The following is a 20,966-nucleotide window of genomic DNA, read 5'->3' as shown; positions in this document are numbered from 1 at the left end:
GTTTATATATAGTTTTTATTAATATAAAACCTAGTCCTGTCTACGTTCTTAACGTGACAGGAGCTGGGACCACCAAAAGAGAGCCCCCTCATTGAGCTGAAGGGCCCACACAGCACATACCTGTCACTCATCCTCCGCCCTGCCAAGGCAGGCTTCTCATGCCCTGTAATGTACTGCCGTTTAAAACCACAAGAGAAAGCTCCACCCCGCGCACCACCTCTTTCAGTTTTTATAAATGTAATAAATATCTTTCCACAAAGATAGCACACACTTGTCTGACCGCAAATGGGGGCCGGGCAGCGCTGCGCTGCGCTGGTCTCCAGATGTACCGTGCTGTACGGGGCCGAGGAGTTTGTGTTTATTCAGCATATGGGGCAGGCCGGTCATTAAGAAAGTATGTGCTAAGCAGGGGAACAGCCGCCAACAGCACAGCAGCACACATGGTGTCAGGACAGCGGTGGTGTTCAGCTCAGTCCCCACACTGCACTTCACGTGTGTTCTCTTTTCTGGAAGGAAATCTCGAGCTGATTACATGTTGTTACAGGTTCCTCACTCAACAGATGAAGCCTTTTAGATTCTGTTAAATGCTCAGTAATGCATAACTGAACTCGCTAAACAAAACGTAGGCCTGAATAATTTAACTCAGTAAGGTAACGGTTTGACCATAAAGCTAAAAGGTTTAAAAGGAGACATTTCATGAATGGCTGGTATTTGGTGTAGGTACAGTACCAAGTTATGTACATATGTTTGTATTGAATTTGATTATAAACCAATTTTAAGCCCAATGCGGTTGGAAATCTCAACCTAAAGCTGCCTTTTTGGTCAACGTTTCACATCCCTCACCAGATTCCCAAATCGAAAGATTTCCACATCTGAAAAATGTTGTTCTTGGGTGTATACTCCATCTGAGCAAGCGTCTCATTTGGGAGTCTCACTTTTTCCCCCCCTCCATGTTTACAATCATATTCCTTGGTGAGAGAGAAAAACTTCAAACCTCCACTTAACAATTCTGTTTAATCAGTGTTGGACTCTCTCCATATAGATTTATTTTGACATGATCTGGCCCATTTCCCTCCTGTAAGATCTATGTTCTTCTCACCTACATGCTGTTATTTTCCCTTTTGATATCTCCTCTCTCTGTGTTTACGTCCAGCAGCTACGGCTGCAGTTGCATCACCAAGTCCACTCTGGATGAGATGTTGCTTTTCTCCTCTCAAAGTATGACTACAGTTGGCAGGCAGCATTGTGTTTGTAGATGTTGCTTTAAATTACCCCACATCGTCTCATCTTATTAACACTAATGAGTAATGAGTTGTACTTCTCCAAATTGCGTAGAAGTAAACCACACAGAGATGGGCTTTTGGTGTCACACCAGATAAATATTACTGGGTCTCTTATTTAAGGGTGTTCATTCCTTGGTAATAACGAGGTATACATTATAGGTTGCACGTGATGGTTTATGATATTTTATGATCCATTTTCTTAAGAAATGTTCCTTTGTTCCGCAGGTCTAATGGCCCAAGGAGCACACAGTCATATACTGACGTTAGAGGAAATGTAAGTAACAAAATAACAGAGATTTTTTTCTTTTCTTATCCCCATGTATGCATAATACTTCACTTCTATGAAGCCGTTTTAACATAGATTATTCGGAAGGATTTTCTTTTCTTTTTTTTCTTCTCAAGTCCTTGAGACAAAAGACTTCTCTTGCTCCAAACTCCATCTCAGAGGGGAAGACAGGGTGGTACGGGAATGAGAGAATCAAAAGGCTGGAAATTCACGGCTGAGAATAAATGCTCACTGTTCCCCGAGGTGATTTGTCTTTGCGCTTCTCTTTCTACAGATGTTAGACCCCTTTTTTAGTAAAGACCTGAGGTTCTTTGGTAGCACTTTGATATCCTGCTCGAATTCAATATGTGAAATAGAAGAGCCACTCCGTGACTTGGAGCACATCACACTCTTTGAAGTCTGATCCAATTTTTGCTGCTCACCATTTGATGTTGAAAGGATGAAATGAGGAAAATGTACAGTTTTTGCCAGTAACTCTGCTGAGCATATGTAAGATTAAAAAAAAGCAAAATCCTTTGGAGGGTGTACTTAGAAATGTTAAGCAGATTAATACTTTCCTATAGCTCTTTTATTCAAAGATAAAAATTAAATATGAGAGGAAGTCCTGTATATGCTGTATTTTTCCCGTTTCAGTCTCACAATTAAGTGGTTTGGTGCTGTTTGCTAGGAGGAAGGGCTAATAAATGGGCATATGCAATTGCATTAGCATGTGATTAACATTGCAAAGCACATTAATGGGTTTGAGTTTTATGAGTGCTGAATTGGAAATTAACCGCAACTTCCACATGACTAAATAAAAGAGAAAAACACACACAACACTATGAGGCTTGCTTTAACGTGTGTGTGTGTGTGTGTGTGTGTGTGTGTGTGCGCGCGCTTGTGTGTTTTTTATCGCCTGTTTTCATTCATCTTCTGGGCGTGTTTGTTCTGTACCTCCTCTTTCAAGGTTGGCCCCGACAGCCGAGACAGACAAGTGAAAGACATCAAGAGAGACACAGACAGAGCGGAAGACAGTGTCGCGGAGCCTTGCAGGGAGACAGCCAGACTGCAGGACGTGCAGTGTAAACAAGGTAAGCCCGAGCACAGAGCTGGCGGGTGCAGGTAATTACACAAAGAGACAGGAGAAAATCCTCCTTTTAATGGATAAAGTGCCATTTTTAATACAGGACCCTTTTCAACCTTTCATCCCAGTCAATCCTCTCCTGCCGTTCTTTGTTGTCAACAAAGGGAGAGAGCATTATGGGTGATCATTTCTGCGGTATTTTAATAACCTGGGTCAGCTCATCATAAACGTTGTGTGGTGGGGTAGGTTTAGGAGTGCCACAAGCACTTCAAAGCTGTCATTCTCCCACATCGTGAGCCCTTTCACTAAAGATCTCATCAGTGACTCTAATAGACCCGCATAGTAACGGTGACAAGAAAATACACAAACCCTGATTTGTTGAACATATGTTTGGTTTGCTTTCTGCCCAAGGCAATGAATTACATTAATTCCGGCTGCCTGTAAGGCTGAGTGGGTGGCTACACAGGGGGCCTCCGATTATGGCCATCACCCAGCCCACCACTAGGTTGGAATGGGTAATGGGGGGGCCTGGCCCTTCATTAATGTTATTAGAGTCGGAGGTAAAAGACGGAGGTGGAATAGCGTTTAGCAGCGTGGCTGAGAGATTACGGGGATTAGACATGATAATGTAACACAGACAGGGCTCTGCAGCGGGCCTGGGATTAGTGTCAGCACGCCACAGCAGGTCTGGGTTAGATAGCGGCTAATTCGGTAATGCTGGATACAGGTGACCCCCGCTCCCAGCCATCACCACTGCTGTGTTTGATGAATTCATAATGGCAGCATGATTATATGGATGGAAATTCTGCAATGGATGCCATTCTGTGCATTCTGGCATTTGGTTCAAATGCATGTTTGACGTGTTTGTTCTTTGTCATATGATGGAGCTTCTACTGTTATGGAACATGTGTGTTCCAGAATTTGCTTCTTATTTCCTTGGTGCTTCTGACCAACCTACAGTAGACCCTGCTTCAGTTCATTTTTGATTGATTGAATGATTGAATACTTTATTAGTATTAGAAATGTGAACAGCATGTGGTACAGTAAGACATTAAGGTTAAAAGGATAGCACAAAAAAAGTCCCGGGGAAAAAATACAATTACATTCACGTCCCCTTGTGGTCTCCTGATAGATGTTTTCTCAGGTCAATTTTGAAAGAAACCAGTCACACGTCATAGCATCTTAGCTACGCGATGCAACAGCTCACTTGCTGCTTTTATATATAGGGTCATGAATCTAGACATAGCACAACTTTTCTTTATAGTAAAATGACCACAAATTAAAGCAAAACTGTGCACTGGGAAATGAACAATGGAAGCTTATGGCATAAACGTGCATCCATTCCTATTGTCTATGCGCATTAGTGTAACACAATTTAGGAAGCCAAATAAACTCTCCTTGCCCTTCCTGAAGCAACAGTATTCATTAATGCTTCAGTTGGTTTGTGTGGAGAGAGCGCACACATTTTCAGGTATTCATCATCGACCACTTTTCCTCCCCCTGTTTCTTTTCTGAGGTCTGCTTGTGGCTCCGATTGCTTTCAGGAAACCTTATTTGAATATGTTGAGGGAGGCCACGGTGGCTCAGGCACCCAGGGCACACTTTGATCCCTCCAGATCTGAGGGCCTTTTCTTTTTTCCATCCCGAGGTTGAACAAGTCATGGAAGCATGGCCCTGCCAGATGTTTGGAGACCAGGCTCCTTCCTCTGTCTCATGCTGCTGTCGCCCCTGGTGATCGCTTCCACACTGGGGCTGGAGTACGTCCTGGAGTGTTTCAGGACACCAATGGAGAAAAACTGAAAATTAGCCCTGGAAATCAGATCCATCCCATCCCAACAATCCTACCAACACACACACACACACGCGCACACGCGCACACACACACACACACACACACACACGCACACACAGACTAAAAACTTTGTCTCACAATCCTGGGCTGGTCTTTTTGATGGACATAAAATCATTTTGAATGGGGTGATTCATAGCGTAGATCGGGTGTCCTTTCTCACTGATTTGATCGAGCTCAGTTGTGGTCCAGCCCAGCCCTATTGATTCTTCAATTGTTCAAATAACCTGCAGTTGGAGAGTTCTTTTTCATTTTGTGTTTGACACCAGACTAGTGAACTACTCTCAATCTTTAGCCAAACACCCGCAGTGCTTCATTTTACGGCGAGAAGAGAGCGTCAAAGTACTTTGTACTCGTGTCACTCTTTGATGGCTGAAGTGCCACCCTCAGATTTTGGCGTGTTCTGCTGCTCAAAAAGTTACTCATCTGTCATGTAAACCGAGCACTTACAGTGCTACCTCTCTCCCCACCTGTCTCCCGAGCCTGAATATTAATTCAATATGAATATGTTTCAAAAAATGACTCGCAGACGTGTGTGCACAGGGAGAGAGAGAGCAAGCAGCAGATATGATCAGGGTGCCTCTTATGCACCTCGGCGTGGTAAACAGGATGGTGCCGAGGATCAGTCAGAGCTGACTTTATGGTTTATGAAAGCTGAGCTACTTATGTTAACAGGCTTTTTGAAGATTATAGTTGTGGTAAACATACATGTCAAGTGAGAGACACTGAGAAAGTGGAGTCACAACACAGACACCCCAAAAACAAGGATGGGAAAAACAAGTGCCTTTTGAGTTAATATGGTCTTATTGGTTATAGTTCTTTACCCTCAGTCCACCATGGTCCAATCGATGAGAACTGTTAGTTTTGTTGGTGCCCTTGAGCTTGCTCTCTACACTTTCTTCCTAACATCTCCGCAAAGTCATTGGAGAGTTAGCATTAGGATGCGCTACTACCCACAGTGAGGTAAACCCACGCGTCACTTCGCTGATCCATCTCACTCTCCTAGCACCCAGCTCGCTCCTTACCGACAACTATGAAACCACTTGTCACATGTTCCTCCCCCTACTGCAGGCTTGCAAAAGCCAGCTGCTGTTCATACACACACATCCCTTACCACCAGCTCAGCACCACCTCCACCACCACCACCACCACCATCATCACCACCAGCAGCAACATCATTTCAACATACATCTGTCAGACAAATGAACCACCCTCTCCATGTTCTCCACACAGTACTCTCCCTCCCTCTCGCTGTCTCTCAGCCTTTTGATTTATCTGTCTGTCTCCACGTATTGGAGCGCCTCAACCGGATGCCTTCAGTTTTAGGCAAATTACAGGCGCGGCGCAACTGCAGCTGCAGAGATTTGGAAGGGATAGGAAAAGGACTCAACTCGACGGAAGGAGTTGCTTCTGTCTGCCTCAACCTACGTAATCCTCTTAATGTCAGTGGGAGTAGTTAACAGGATGTACATCCAAACTACTCATCATCACATTTTCGGCAGTATAATCTCTTCAAACATAAAATCAAGGTAGAGGATGATAGTGTAACTTCTCTGTGGTAACAAAAGTGCACTGAGTCATTTGATGAAGTTTGGGGAAGTTTCTCATGCGCAAAATGCAATGATTTGTGGTGTTGGTGGTGCTTGCGGTTATTGTGCTACTGTAAATTCCCTGCTCAAAATCAGACAGGTAAAATAAACCGTAGAATATTGTGTATTTAAAGTTCTTGCGAAAAGTATTGTACCTTTTTTTACAGAATGGATCCAGTACTATTTACATATTTTGAACAATTAAAGTGATAATAATTTTTCCACGATAGATACGTATATAGCATTTTGGATTATGAATTGTCATGTTGCAAAACGATTGAATATCTGTCCTACCAGTTCTCAAAGGAGTATATCACAAAGAATGCACAGTATCTACATACACCCAGGCCAGTGCCATTCAAAATACATTACAGATCATTTGGGGGGCTGGTTTTCCTGTAACTCATTAGCCCTTTTCCTCTTATTTTAATTCACTTATTCTGCTGGCCCACAATAATGCATTATACACATGTCTGACAAGTGATTGACTTCCCCAAAGTCTGTGGAATTGTTTTCCCTCTGTATGCAAAAATGTCTTTGGGAGTCAAGGGTCCCAAATCTGCCATTAGGGGAAATGATTGATTTCGGTGTGAAAAATTGGTTGTAAGTAACAACATCCTCTGCCTGCATTAGTGAAAAACAGATGCAGGCACTGCCCTTTGGTGCATTATCTGCAGAACCTAGTGATTTTCCTAGTGAGTCTTATAATTCAAAGCACATGAGTTACCATTGATGTCAACTATGATGTCCCAAATGAAGACATTGGTAATAAATCACAGGGGTCCTGAAATGTTCTGGAACTCCTCTCAGAGTTTGACTGCAGATATCTATTTGGGGTCTCTCTGTTTGCAATTGCCAACTTGTGTGTGTGTGTGTGTGTGTGTGTGTGTGTGTGTGTGTGTGTGTGTGTGTGTGTGTGTGTGTGTGTGTGCGTGCGCGTGTGCGCTGTATGCTGTATGCTCATACATACATCTGTCAGACTATGTGTGTGCATACTACGTGCGCAGAGAGGGAGGTTTGTGAGGTAAAGCGAGGGGTCTGGGTTGCACATGCCTCATTTAGACATCAAAGAACCCTGCTGATGATTTTTCCTTATAATCCATGCCTTTTGGTGCCTCTGCGCTCTCCATCTGAATAAACAAAGCCCAAGTGGCTCACTGTGGTCTGGGAGAAGTCAGGTGATCCCAGCACGTGAGTCAGGAAGGAAATCGATACATCTCTAATTTATTCCACCAAAAAATCCCTTTTAGCCGTTCTTTTATGTTTTTTCTCAGCAGCATTCTGATTTTCAGGGGATTTCAAAGTGGTATTTAGAGATGTAATGCGAGTCATGTGCTTCTCTTTGAAAATGAAAGAAACACCTATCTCAAAAAGAATTCCCATCCTTTTTATCTCAAGAAGCAAGCATGTACAATATGTAGGCCTTTCACGAAGAGGAGTAAATAAATTCTGCCAGGCTTTCTTTTGATAGGGAGGAATCAATATTGTTTGAATTCCACCGCTTCTGTATTCCCAGTTGACCATTATTCCTTCCCACCCCAAAACACCAGACGTTACCCTCGATCATTTAGCAGCCCTCGTGTAAGCCACTGTCTGACCCTTTCCAAGATCTGCCTGCCTGGGTCCAAACAGGACTCCCATGCCAGAAGCTGGTTTGGCAGCCTGTGTTGCCTGTAAGATATCTACAGGAACAGCATTCCTCTGGGGCTGGCCTGGATCAAATGGCAGTGATTTCCCAAACAGAGGCGGAGATGGGAAGCCTGACCCATCCTCTGATCTGCTACATGCTTTAATCGCTGCGGGTCAGGATGGATAAATGGCCATGTTGAAAACCCCTGCGTTGTGTTTCTCCAGGGCTGCACTAGTAGAGTGGGTTTTTGGAACAGAGAGGAAAAAAGGACTGAACCTTTGGTTCAGTCCTTTTTTCAGTCATGGTGGAAGGTCTGAGACCAAAACAGAAAGCATCCCCTCAGATATCCATCAAGGAGTCTGTGCTTTGTGCAACATAGGTTCACTTGCAGTGAATGCTGTTAGGAGTCAGAATCTTTTTTTTGGGGGGTTTTATGCCTTTATGGATAGGACAGTTTAGGCTGACAGGAAATGGGGAGAGAGATGGGGAGTGACATGCAGCAAAGGCTGTCGGGATCGAGACTCGAACCGCAACTTGCTGTCAGGCTACATTGAGCCTAGGAGCCTGGACCGTTACGCCAGCGGTCCAGGCCAGGAGTCAGAATCATGAAAGTTACATTAAACATACATTTGCTGAATATGTGTTTTTGATTGATTGATTGAATATCTTATTAGTACAGCAGTACAAGTAGTTAAAAATACCAAATGGATGAGACAAAAAAAAGCAAAAGGATTGTTTTCATTGTGGTCCATTAAACATTCAACACTCAAACAAACTGGACAAACAGTGCAACAAACTGGAAGGAATTGGGTTATTGTGCTAATACCTTGCTTTACTTGCCCCTCATATGGGGAGTGATAAAAGGGCAGAGTGCATGATAACTGATATCAGCCCTTGGGCTGATTCAGCTGCAGCTGGTGAATCAGTGCAATCTGGATTGCCACTGCACGCTGTGAACTGCAGAAGGAACTCAGCATGTCAAATTGGCACCATGATTGCTGCATTTCAAAAATACTTATTTTCTCATTGTTTATGTGACTAAATAAAGCTTTGGATGTGTTATAAACAAAATCATCACCTCGGCAATTCATCATAGTAGCGGCAAATGGGGGAAAAAAAGTACCGGAAGTCTAATCTATATCTATTTTTAAGTGTAAATTCAATCGTGACATACATGAGCAAAGAACACGCCAGGGCGTGCGTGTAGGGTTCAACAAGAGCTCATTCAAACGCACGAGAGCACCAGAGTCCATTTAGCCCAGAAGTAGTTTAACACTTTTATTTTCTTCTACCGTTATATTTTGGAACGGTTAACAACGCGAGCTGAAAAGAGAGGCTTTTGTGAGCGTTGTTTTGAGTTTACAAACAGATATAGCTTTGCTGTTATTAATCTTGGCCTCCTTACTTACCTCTAATGCATCTAGTATTTTCTTATTTTTTGTATTCTTCATTCACCGTAAAGGAATGTTATACAAACACACAGAGATTCGGTGCGTCCTCCACAGGCCCGCGGACAGACACATACAGATATTCCTGTTTTTTTTTCATCTCTGAAACCCCTTTGGCTGATCGAATTCCCACTCAGCAGTGCAGACCCCCAGCCTGGGTCATATGGGACATGCCAAGTATGACGTTGTTCCTTCTTATGCCCAGGACAGACAGACAGACAGACAGATTATGTGAATTTATAGAGAGATTTCTTGACATCTACGTGTCCCTCCCACCTACGTATGTCACACTGCCGATCCGACTAATAGGTGTCTCGGTAGCCCGACTTGCAGCATGCCACTTCCGCTTTTGGCAAGGCGCTGCTGTGTATCCTCCTCAGTCTCAGCAGTCCAATGTACAGCATCTTGCTGACTGCTTTGGGCACGTCGCTGCTTGGTTATTACTTCAGTGTCACTTGCATAGGGGAAACACTGCCATTTCACACCAGGTCCTTGGCGAGTTTGAAGTTGATCCGTCAGACAGTTCTTGAGATACGTCAAGGAGAGTTACCCCCCCCCCCCCCCCCCACACACACACACACACACACACGCATCAAACATAGAGACCCATACGTTATAGCCTGAATAACATTTTCTAAACGTTTAATATTTCAAAAAGCATTAACGTTTTTTTAAATGTTCTAAAAGTGCCTGCTATTCCTGAAGGAGACAGACATTTTGAAGTCTGAACAAAACTTCTAGATGAGAGTATGGCATTGCTAGAGCCTGCTAAACTTTTGAGGAGAAAATAAATAAAGAAAGAATAGTGACAACTAGATGATACTGTTCCTGGAGAAATAGTGTGGGCTCAATCTCTTGACATCTGACACAGGATGTTTCAGTACTGAACTCTCCCAAGTTGGTGCACTGTTACGGCAGATGATGTAGCACCAGACATGGCCTGGACATTATAGCCTAAATAATTTGTTTAGGAATTAAAATATTTAAAAAGTAGGCGATGGAGCATTCCGGAATTTGAAGTAAATGTAAATAAAGAAAGAATAGTGACAATAACAGGGCTTTCTCAAGAGATCAAGCTCACTAAATATTACATTTCTGATTTATGTATACTATTTTAATACTGGACAATGAAAAACTGCCGTGTCATACTTTCAATGATATTCTGTTTTAAGTGAGATGTTTTAATAAGATAGTAACAATGTTTTAGGCTATATTTTGCTGAACATGATGCATGCTAACATAGTAAACACCAGAAAGCGTCATCATTGTGAATTGAAAGAAAAATAAATTAATCTTAATCTTAATTCTAATTTAATCAGTATTTTACCCCATCCATAATAAACATCCAATGCAGCTGTGTGGTAACTAAACTTTATAATGGTTTTGTTTTGAAACTTTGTTCAAGGCCACTAGGATTCATTATTTGTGATTGAGAGCTTTGATGCAGTTTCAAGGGAATATGAAATTTGCTCATCAAACCTGTTTCAGCATCATTAGCAGAACAATGTCCCACATTGTTCTGCTATGTTTCTGAAGTTTAAGGTGCAAACCTTTTATTGTATTAGAAATTAATTGATTAATTTGATCTATTGTTATTTTCACAACAGCTTTCCTGGAAGATTTTTTTTTTAAGTTGCAAAAAACCTACACATGTGCATATTCCTGCATATTCCTGTATACTACGGTAGATGTTCAGGCCGCTACTGCGCCTTCACATCTACTTGACCTGAAAATCCAGTCTCAAGTGGTATCCATCCATATATGGGCATGTCACGCCTGTGACGTAACCGGGGTCAGCCGTAGCTGAGTGGGTAGAGAGGCCATTTGGGAAACAGAAGGTCCCCCCGGTTTGCGGCCCAGCCCCAGTCTATGTGTCGAAGTGTCTCTGAGTAAGACACATAACCCCTAACTACTCCACAAGGCGCTGCCCGGTAGCTGCCCACTGCTCCTGATCCTATATACATCCTATATACACACACACACACACACACACACACACACACACACACACACACACACACACACACACACACACACACACACACACACACACACACACACACACACACACACACACACACATAATTCTGGACTCCTAACATGCAGTACACAAGCTCTTACCAACCCTAACTTTAGGGATCCTTAAATATTCAGGAGAAAATAACCACCATAGCAAGGAGTCAGTACAGCACATGTTAACACCTCTAAGGCACTGAAAGATACAGTAAGTTAGCTGATATCACAGAACTGCTTGGAACTTTCTGGGCATTTCCAAAGTCTAAATTTAGTAAACCTATGCTGGTTTGAATAACACGAAGAAAGCAGAGGATAGATGGTGGGGTGGCAGGGGCTCTGGTCTTTGATGTATAGAGGATTGAGATGTGATGAGGTCTGTTCAAAGTGAGATGGAAAAAGCAAATGCAGCTTTAGTCAAGGTTGGGAAGCCAAGGTAGGAAGATGATGAGGGAATGTCCTGTCTCACTGAAAACGCAGGCAAAGAAGATGAAACGTTATCTGACATTAAATATAGATGCTTCCTTGTAAAGGTGTCTGGATTTTGAAACATTTTTGTAAGCAATAATCTTGAAATGCTCTCGTAGAAGAAGAGTGTGGAAAAACGTCATAATTGTCTTATGTTTGATTAATGAGGTGATCACACAGCATTGCTTGTTATATCTCTAAAGACAACAGTGATATTCGACATTCTGTGATGTGATGAATAATGAATAGCTCTATTCACTTTGATGAACATTGGGAGAAAACATTGTTGGCCTGGCAAAGTTACTGCCTTTACTAACACAGCCAGTCAGTGGGTGGCATTGAGGCAGAGTGTGCAGATTGCTTTTCACTCTGTTCAACTGCTTAAACAAGCATTTGACACTGGGCGGAGAAGTGCCATCCCCCCTTTTCAGTATAATGTAAATACAATGTGTTGTGGTTTGTAGAACATTGGTCATGGCATCTCTGAGCTATTCCAGTTTAAGGCTACTTAAGTATAATCTGAGACCCAGAATTTATATTTTTCCGCACTCAGGTAGTCAAAATTATGAAAAGTATAAGTCCACATTAGTACAGTATTACAGGTATATACATTTATATTTAGAGGGGAGTGCATACTCCCCTTAATTTATTCTTTTAAGGAGAGAGAAAATCAGCAGGAGACCTGAGAGGGAGATAATGTAGGCAAGTACCCGGAAGTCTTGTGGTAGGATGTAAACAAGCCAACAAGGGCAAGTGTGGTTCCGGAGGTTAATCATCTTAACCACTATGCCACCAACAGACATGTTGTACTTTGCTATAATTTAACCGCAGTGTGCTGGCAAATGTTCATATGCAAATATAGACACCTGTCTGGATAGATTAATTTACAGGGACACATTTATTTCTAGTTTATTCCATTTTACTGGGAAAGAATATCTGCACAATTGCAATAATCTTAAATCTGTCATTTTTAAATATGTACTAGGGTATATGTTTTACCACTTAATAATAACACATTGAGAGACGAGGATAGCAGTAATTGGATGTTGCTCTTGTCATTGTTGTTGTGGTGGTTCTTATTGTTCAGTGGAGCTCAATGCCCCATCGCTCTCGGCTGTGTCTCAGTGGCTCTCCTCTGTTGCAGGTCCAGTGGTGAAGCTACAGCACAGAACCCCTCGCCGGCGGGGCCAGCAGCTCAAGCTGCTCAACAGCCCCGAAGACAGCATATACTATAACCAGCTAAATGTGAGTTCAAAGTGGCGATAAAAGGCCTTTGTCTGACTTCGGTTCCAGATGATAATACAATTAAATCTACCTGTGCCAGACCCCTGGAGCCCCGCCCCCACGTTTCTCTGCCTCTTGTCTTGAACATGTGCTTATGTTCTTTATCTGCTGCTTTCATGTCAGGATGTCTGCCTTCACGGTGAATAATTGATGTGGTTTATCAAAGCTGAGCAAGATGCATGCTTCATCAGGCTCACTTGAGCCCTTTGATCAAAAAAAATTATGCTGTGACTTCTGATATTATCAGCATCTGCTCGCATTCAACACAAAATCACTTTGAATTAAAAATTAATGACTCTCTGCTCATCTTTTGACTGTGCGCTCTTGGCCCTATCCTCAGAGAACTCTGGATTACCAGGGGAGCAAGAGGAAGCCGAGGAAACTTGGGTAAATAACTGCTTTCCTACTTACAGCAACTCTAAACAGAGCGGGTCCTTTGTGGAATTGAAGAATCCAGAAATGGAGTTGTTTTCTTATAATGTAAATGGAGTGCTGAAAATACCAGGCTTTTCATGAGCAGTTGCTCTGCGTCATTAGAGACCGGGTTACATATTAAGGCTTTGTCAGCATGCTAATTTTAATTGTTCATGGTCTGACTTGTATTTGTTCTATAAATGATATTCCGGTTTAGTCGACAAGATTGGTATGCGGGAAACAGTCAGTATTCACAATCCCATCAGCAAATATTGTTCTTTTATTCTATTTTGTCCCCCTCCTGGGCTATAGATGATGATGTGCTGTTATTTTCTCAGTTGTAACATACCGCTTTTTCCCATCTTCTTTCCCATCTTTCACAGTCAAGTCAAAGTGCTGGACAGCGAGGATGAGTACTACAAATTATTGTCAACTGTGGAGTCAATCCCAGAGGAAGACTACGGGGCAGGGCCCCCTCCCACCCCGTCTAGAGGGCCTCTTGTCAGTCAGAGCTGAGCCTTTACAGCCCTGTCAACCGGTAAGACAGGAGCACCGGACAGACAGACAGATAGACAGACATTCCAAAGAACAGCAGACTTGGTGTGCACAGCATGTAACAATGACACACAACAAGTGACACAAGAGATATGTTCAAGTTATAAAGTGATACTTATCATATTTGTGGTGAATAATAACACTGCGTTGTTTTGAGCAGTTGCTTAAAATATTAATAGCCATATTCTTGGATCTGCTCAATCTGCACTTCTCAACACTGAGAAGTAATTGGTTAAGGTAGTGCATTTTTATTGTTTTTATTTAATCACTTTTAAGACATATTGAATTCAGGAGTTGCCTTACAACCGACATCAAACGGGTACAGATGTTGCAAGTAACAAATGAATGACAATGAACAGAACAGCAAAGAGAATGTGACCTCATGCGGTGCAGTGGGAGGAGAAGACTAATTCAAAATGATAAAGAGTATTGTGACTCAAAAGAACACGTGGAGAACATTTAAATGCCAAGCTTCCATTCACAGCATCAGATTTTCTGCTTATGCCACGGGTGGGGAGTGGAGTTCATCATCTCGTTTAGGCAGGGCACTGAAAACGTTGTGATGTCCTACACACCTCTGTAAAGTCTCTACACACCTCTGTAAAATTTATTCTCAAGCTTTTCAGCCAGTGCATTTTACTCTAGAACAGGAATCTTCTCTGAAGAAATTAAGTATCGGATATACAGGGCTGGCGAGTTGATTTGTAGTGCCTTCTTTTTTTCCCCCTTTTTTTTTTTTACAATTTGCATAATCATTTACTGCATCTCCCTTTGTTGACACCCCAGGGCTTGAGAAGAGATTTTGATCTTAATAGGAAGAGTAGGGTGGTATGAGTGAAGATCCCATCCTCCTTATACTCAGCGGGAAAAACATTAGAGCCCTGCCTGGATAGCTAGACCGGCCTCAGATCGGTTTCAGGTTCACTGGAATCCCTGTGGGTTTGGTGAAACCCTAGGTGGCCACCTGTGCACAAAGCTCAGTCAGTATACTGTAAGGGTCAGACCCGGTGAATATTGACTCACCGGATTCATTTTACCACACTCGATCTAAACATGATTAATTGACAGTGTATTATTCATTCTTGTTCTCTATATATATATTCATTCTAAAGATTATCATAATTTCTATTAATGATTGGGGAAATGTTGCTTGAAAATGATAATTTATTTGAACTGTGACAGGTGTAAGAGAGACAGGGAATGTCGACATAGAGCAGGGGAATGACACACAACAAACAGGAAACTGTCCGGTTAGTCAAACCGGGGACACGCTGAAGAAGGCATTTTGCACCTACAGTATGTGCCCTAAACATTCGGCTATCAGGTTGCCTGCCCTATACTTTACTTTGTATAGTCATTCCAAGTTATTGGGGTTGTACTGTAAATGATAAATATCTTTTTGAAGTGCACAACTGTCTTTGAATAAGATTTTTATCACAAAACTGTTTTCGGATGATCCCAGTTAATCCTACAGGGCAGAACAAATCACATAGAGTTACCTTTAAGCATACACAGACATATGTCTATATATTATTCATTTCCAAAGCTCAACCTAAAAGCACATAACAAAAATCGTAGAAGCAGTGTATATTTTTGGTCATATTTTAACTATGTACAAAGAAGAAGTCCATTTAAAATTGCAGGATTGCAATAACAGCCCCGTCCATTGTCAAAGTTAGTTCAAAAGCGTTTCACCTCCGGTTGTAGCCACAGATCCACCAGTAATTAGAATACTCGTTGCACATTACTCCCTTGGTGGGGATAGTTGGTTCCTCTGAAGCGTAGTCTGAAATAGGTCACCCCAGCACCCTGTAGTGTGTCTTAAAAGTACACTGAATCAATTAAGTGTGATCATGCTCCCTTGATTATTTTGGCCCTGTTTTACCATGGAGAGGAATTTCAAATAGGCTCACTAGTCTGAATAACAAGGTTGGACTGTGGTGACATATGGTGCCGGAGTGGATGTTTTCTTTCCCTGTTTTTCTCTGCCAAATTAACTCCCTGGCCGATTGCCTGTTTTAGCATAATGAGAGGAGGTGTGCAGAGGTGTGTTTTTAAATGCCTTGGTTAGCTGATTATGTGTTGTAAAGGCAAATGTTATGAAATATTGTCATCTATCCTGTGTTCAGACCTGATGAACTGAATCCAGTAGTGTGAGTCTGCCTTTACAGGTCTCAGCAGTGGGACACTGAGGCGCAGAGGCTATGTCAAGTCAACATCTGAGGCTTGCCACCTGTGTTTTCTTTAATACCTCTCCCTAAATCTACCTCTGTCTTGTTTTTCCTCATTAAAACTGACTGCATCTGGTGCGAGAGAACGCTCCTTTAATGTGGCCAGCCTTACGGCTGGTGTTATTCTTACCATTTCAGCTATTTGCTGCAAACACCGTGCTTTCATTAAAACCACAGCCATGCCAGCCTGAAACCTTCTTATCCAAAGTTCCAAACCACCTTCATGATACTGCGCTAGCTGCAGCCTTAACAAATAATGAAATGCTATTATTTTCTACTGAAGCGCGCTTACCTTTTCACCTAATAGTGATGTTTCACTTCAAAGAGAGAACACGATTAGACCAACATTGTCGTGTTTCTATATCCTTTGAGTTCAAAGGGAAAGTTTGAATACCAATGTCGCATGAACAGTCCTTTCAGGCACACTGTTTAATGCAGTTTATGTGCTTTTTATATAAATATGTATAGTCTCACACTTGCGATTTTCACCACTCTTGAATATTGCTACATAAGCGTACCAGTTTTTGTACCTTAAATGAAGGATTCATGTTAAGTCTAAATTTGCAGTAATGTTTTAGCTAATCTGTTTTGCTTCCTCTCCTATATCCACGTTGCATGTGAATGCGGACGGTATTAGGACAAACCGATGTGTTCTGGTATGAACCTGCCTCAACATTGTGATACACATTGTGAGTCAGGTACTGACTGAATGATGCCAAAGGAGACTGACGTGAACAAGTATCAATCAGATGTCAAATGTGTTGAGAGCTCTGAGCAAAAAGAACATTCCCCAAAGACTGCATTAATAAAGAAACTGGTTGAGAGAGAGAGAGAGAGAGAGAGAGAGAGAGAGAGAGAGAGAGAGAGAGAGAGAGAGAGAGAGAGAGAGAGAGAGAGAGAGAGAGAGAGAGAGAGAGAGAGAGAGAGAGAGAGAGAGAGAGAGAGAGAGAGAGAGAGAGAGAGAGAGTGAGAGAGAGAGAGAGAGAGAGAGAGAGAGAGAGAGAGAGAGAGAGAGAAGAAGGAGATAAAAGAGCCTGTTGAGTACATACATCAAAGGGCTCTTAATGACAAGGGATGCCATTAGGGTTACACTGGCTTTTGTTTCTGCTTCCTCACACCTGCAATTTATTGCGGGCATTCTATGGGCTGTTCGCATTTGCATGAATATAAAATTCATGCATGATGGGGAATAGAGCTTCCACTCTCTAATGTCGGCAATGACCAAATACTCTGCACAAAATGCGGCTTCCTTTTCACTTTCAAAAGTGTGCAGGCACTCACTTGCTTCTTCATTTTGAAGAGGGATGTAACCAGAGAAAGGCTTACACAGAACAATAGAAACTGTGTAAAAAAAATGTTATCCTGTATGCCATGAAATTTGTTTACCTTTAAAACTTTTTTTCCCTTTTTTTCCTTTTGTTTCTGATGCCTCCGGTGCTGGAGCGGGATTTGACAAATCAGAGCGTGAAATTGTGATTAGCCTCTCTCAGTTTGTAGACTGAGCAGGGCCCTCACAGACTTGGCATGGCCAAAGGTGTAACCTGTTTTGTTTTGCCTCGGCACTGCTCTCCCAGATGGTGGGACCAGCTGCCATTGAATAAACGCTGGACGGGCAACAGTGTGAGAATTACCACGGCCTTGTTTTAGTTCGGGATGCATGACAGAAAGCCTGTCGTTTTTTAACACTGCCAGGAGGTATACAAACATATCACCTAATGCTTCACCAAATGACCTTTTAATTAAGGTCATTGTCAAATGGTTGTCTGAGGCAGGACTGCATTTTTGTTTAGATTTTCCTTTTCTGGTGATTATTTAATTAATTTTAAAGAGTATAATATGACATAAGAGTATCTTCTGTGGTAACAGTAGGATCATACAGCAATTCAGTTCAGCAGTTTGCTGCTCCCCTGGAGCAGCTGGGAACAAAACCTATGGCTTTCCATTATCATTTTAGCCCCTCTAACCATTAACTTTCCTCTACCACTGAAGAAGTAAGAAGTAACTATAACAAGCACTTTGTTTGTAATAGTTTCTTTAAAGATGGCAACACCTGCCCTTTCATAGAGTATATAGATACCCTCACTGCAAGGCTGATTGATACCTCCATATGAATATTGAATATGATATCTTTCCCCAGTGTTCTGGGAGAGCACTGCGGCTAGAGCACTAGCAAGAGGTCTAGCCAATTTCCCTCTCTTAAAGGCTGGATTAACCCATAAGGGCTGGATAACACACCAGGGTGGGCTGAGGGGAAGGTAAAATGACCCTGTCCCGCCTTTCATGACCCCAGGCCAGACTTGCACATTGCCAAGGCTTTGCTCTTGAATATGCAGAGATCCCCGGCTTCATAGGCTGGAAGGAAGGGAAAAAAGAGAGAGTTGTATCGCATTGCAGGGAAAATTAGTGAGACCAAAGTTGGAGTTTCTCTGTGTTGGGGGCTGCGAACAATGGCAGCTTTCTGTCAGAGAGCAACTTCAAAGGTCTGCTGAATGACTGCTCTGAGTTATACTTTGTTGTAGATCACTGAGGAAATTCACAGATGTTTTCTCATACGAGACACCATTATAGCGGCTCAAGTACCCAGTAGCCTCAAGCGCCTCTCCCTCTCTCTCCCTCTCTCTCACTCACTCCTTCTCACTCTCAAGCTCACACACGCATGCACACATACGCACGTACGTACGCACGCGCGCACACACACACACACACACACACACACACACACACACACACACACACCCTCTGTCTCTATCTCTTGTATGAGACAGATGTGGAACCTGTTTTCTCTCCAACTGTCCATCGGATATAGAAAGTTAAAAAAGGGTTCATGTTGTGGCATTGCCCCGCAACTCCATCAATTGTGCATCTCTCACTGTCAATTCACTCAGAAGTTTGGAGACCATATGCAGCAGTGCTGGCTTTTCCTCATGCATTTTGTGTGAATTCTTGTAAATTATTCTGAATTAAATGAGAAGCTAAATTGATCAATGGGTTGAGATGTGTCAAATGAGAATTGAGAAGTGTTTGGAATACGCTGCAATAGGTAACATCTTGTGATTGTATTTTTCTCTTCCTCCTCTACAGATTGCCTTCTTCAGCTCTGAATTGGACCACAACCAAAATAATTGTCATAACAGCGCACTCAACATGTATATTTGATTTATTTCTAGTAAATTGTTGTTTTATATGAGTAAAATTACTGTTTTAACCTCAATTTTGTATTGTATTCTCTGAGTAAAGTTATGTTCACTTTACATCTATGGACATTAATTAATGGTCCTTTTCTTTTCATATGTGTGATTCAAAAGCTCAACAGTACAGGCAACAGGCAGGTAAATCATTAATCATGATGCTAGTTACATGGTTATCTTCATGGGCAGAATGTTTAGTTTTTGCTTACAACATACGTGTATACAATTGTTTTCATTAACATAATCTGTATCTCAACTACAGATTTGTATAGAAATCTGGAGTTCTGTGATTACTTGTACAGATGTAGAAGAATTTTGCCTCAAGCCACCTTTACATGGATATTAATCTGTAAGAGTGGCTATCTTATAAATCCAAAATATTTGCTATAAACTTTGGAAAATTTGACTGCCATATCTTGTCTTGTCTTGCGTGGATGTTTTCTTTTAAATATATTAGTTTCTGGGGCTGATGACATAAACTGGTTTGTAATGTATTATCAACTATTACCTGTTACTGTCATCAGCTTTATGGCTTTAGTTGTTTATCAATATTTCAAACCTATTGGGCTCTCTGACCTACTCTTCCAAGTTATAAATGCAATCTCTTACATGCCTCTTCTTAATGGTAAAAAATATGGATGCCCCTAGAGATAATCTAATTTTCAAGGCCATGGGTTAGGTAGCAGCATACATTTTTATTGTGGATATCTCTCACTGCCTCTTTCCCATATCTCGTGATGAGAAGACAAAGGCTTGGGCCAAGTCAAGTAGCTCGATCCATTGTACACACCATTGCTAAAGTCCAATTGATGGTGCATTGGGGGTCTAGCAGTAGCCATATATCTAATGGAGATGTCAACGGTTTGGTAATGCTGATACTATTTTGGTCATAAACGTCACACTGTTGTTTTATGTCGGGAGATGGTGACCAAAAGTGACATAGCATAGCATGACAGTGCACTGCACATGCAATACTCCTTGAAGCACAACTACACAATTCCTACAGTATGAGCTTAGAATGGAATGACTATCCAAAGTGAAGAACGTGGACAACTTTTCCCAAACCTATAGAAACCAGAGAAACCGATAATATCATCGGTTCATTTTTAACAGATTTTTGTGTTCTAAAATTTTTGCTTGAACTATTAAATGGGCTGTATTTCCCTGAAATACTTGTGTCAATGGGATTTCTCCAGGACCTTTTGCCCAAAAGAGTCGAGGATCTCTAGTTTCTAGTTTTGGAAGAGCCTTGTTCATGTTAACAAACCACTATTGAACTGTCCAACATAACAAGATTAGCAGATGTTAGTCTTGTTTGATGGTGGAGTTTCCTTTTAGACCTAAATAGCTGTCTGGTTGTTGGAACTAATCACAAAAAAACATGTTTCCAACATTTATGACACCTTTGCCTAAAAATGTTGGAACGAGAAGTGTAAAAAATACATTTTCACCTCACTGTTTCAATTCTTGCATCTTCGCTCTCAGACTTGAATTGTTTGTATCCTAATTTCAGCTGGTAAAAGTGTGTTTACGGAACTTACAGAAAACCATAGCTCTTATGGTGCTCCCTATCCAATATCCAGGTCCCCAATTAAAATGTAAGCTTTGTTTGTGTATTGTGTTGCTTACATCAAAAACATCTAATCTATTTCCAAATATCTGACT

General features: G+C 41.8%; 1 protein-coding gene across 1 annotated transcript in view; it reads left to right on the top strand.

Annotated features, from left to right (window-relative positions):
* The window catches only part of myo3b (myosin IIIB), a 75,174-nt gene extending 55,857 nt beyond the window's left edge, over window positions 1-19,317 (top strand). The window contains exons 30-35 of the mRNA XM_080457028.1: window positions 1,509-1,557; window positions 2,516-2,639; window positions 12,774-12,874; window positions 13,254-13,300; window positions 13,711-13,865; window positions 19,195-19,317. Of these exons, the coding sequence (XP_080313154.1) occupies window positions 1,509-1,557; window positions 2,516-2,639; window positions 12,774-12,874; window positions 13,254-13,300; window positions 13,711-13,843 (454 nt within the window). The 3' untranslated portion in view covers window positions 13,844-13,865; window positions 19,195-19,317. The remainder of the gene's footprint in view (window positions 1-1,508; window positions 1,558-2,515; window positions 2,640-12,773; window positions 12,875-13,253; window positions 13,301-13,710; window positions 13,866-19,194) is intronic.
* Window positions 19,318-20,966: the final 1,649 nt, after the last annotated feature.

This window comes from Gymnoscopelus braueri (assembly GCF_963280865.1).
Source record: "Gymnoscopelus braueri genome assembly, chromosome: 18".
NCBI lineage: Eukaryota > Metazoa > Chordata > Actinopteri > Myctophiformes > Myctophidae > Gymnoscopelus > Gymnoscopelus braueri.
This window is presented reverse-complemented; position numbering and strand designations above follow the sequence as displayed.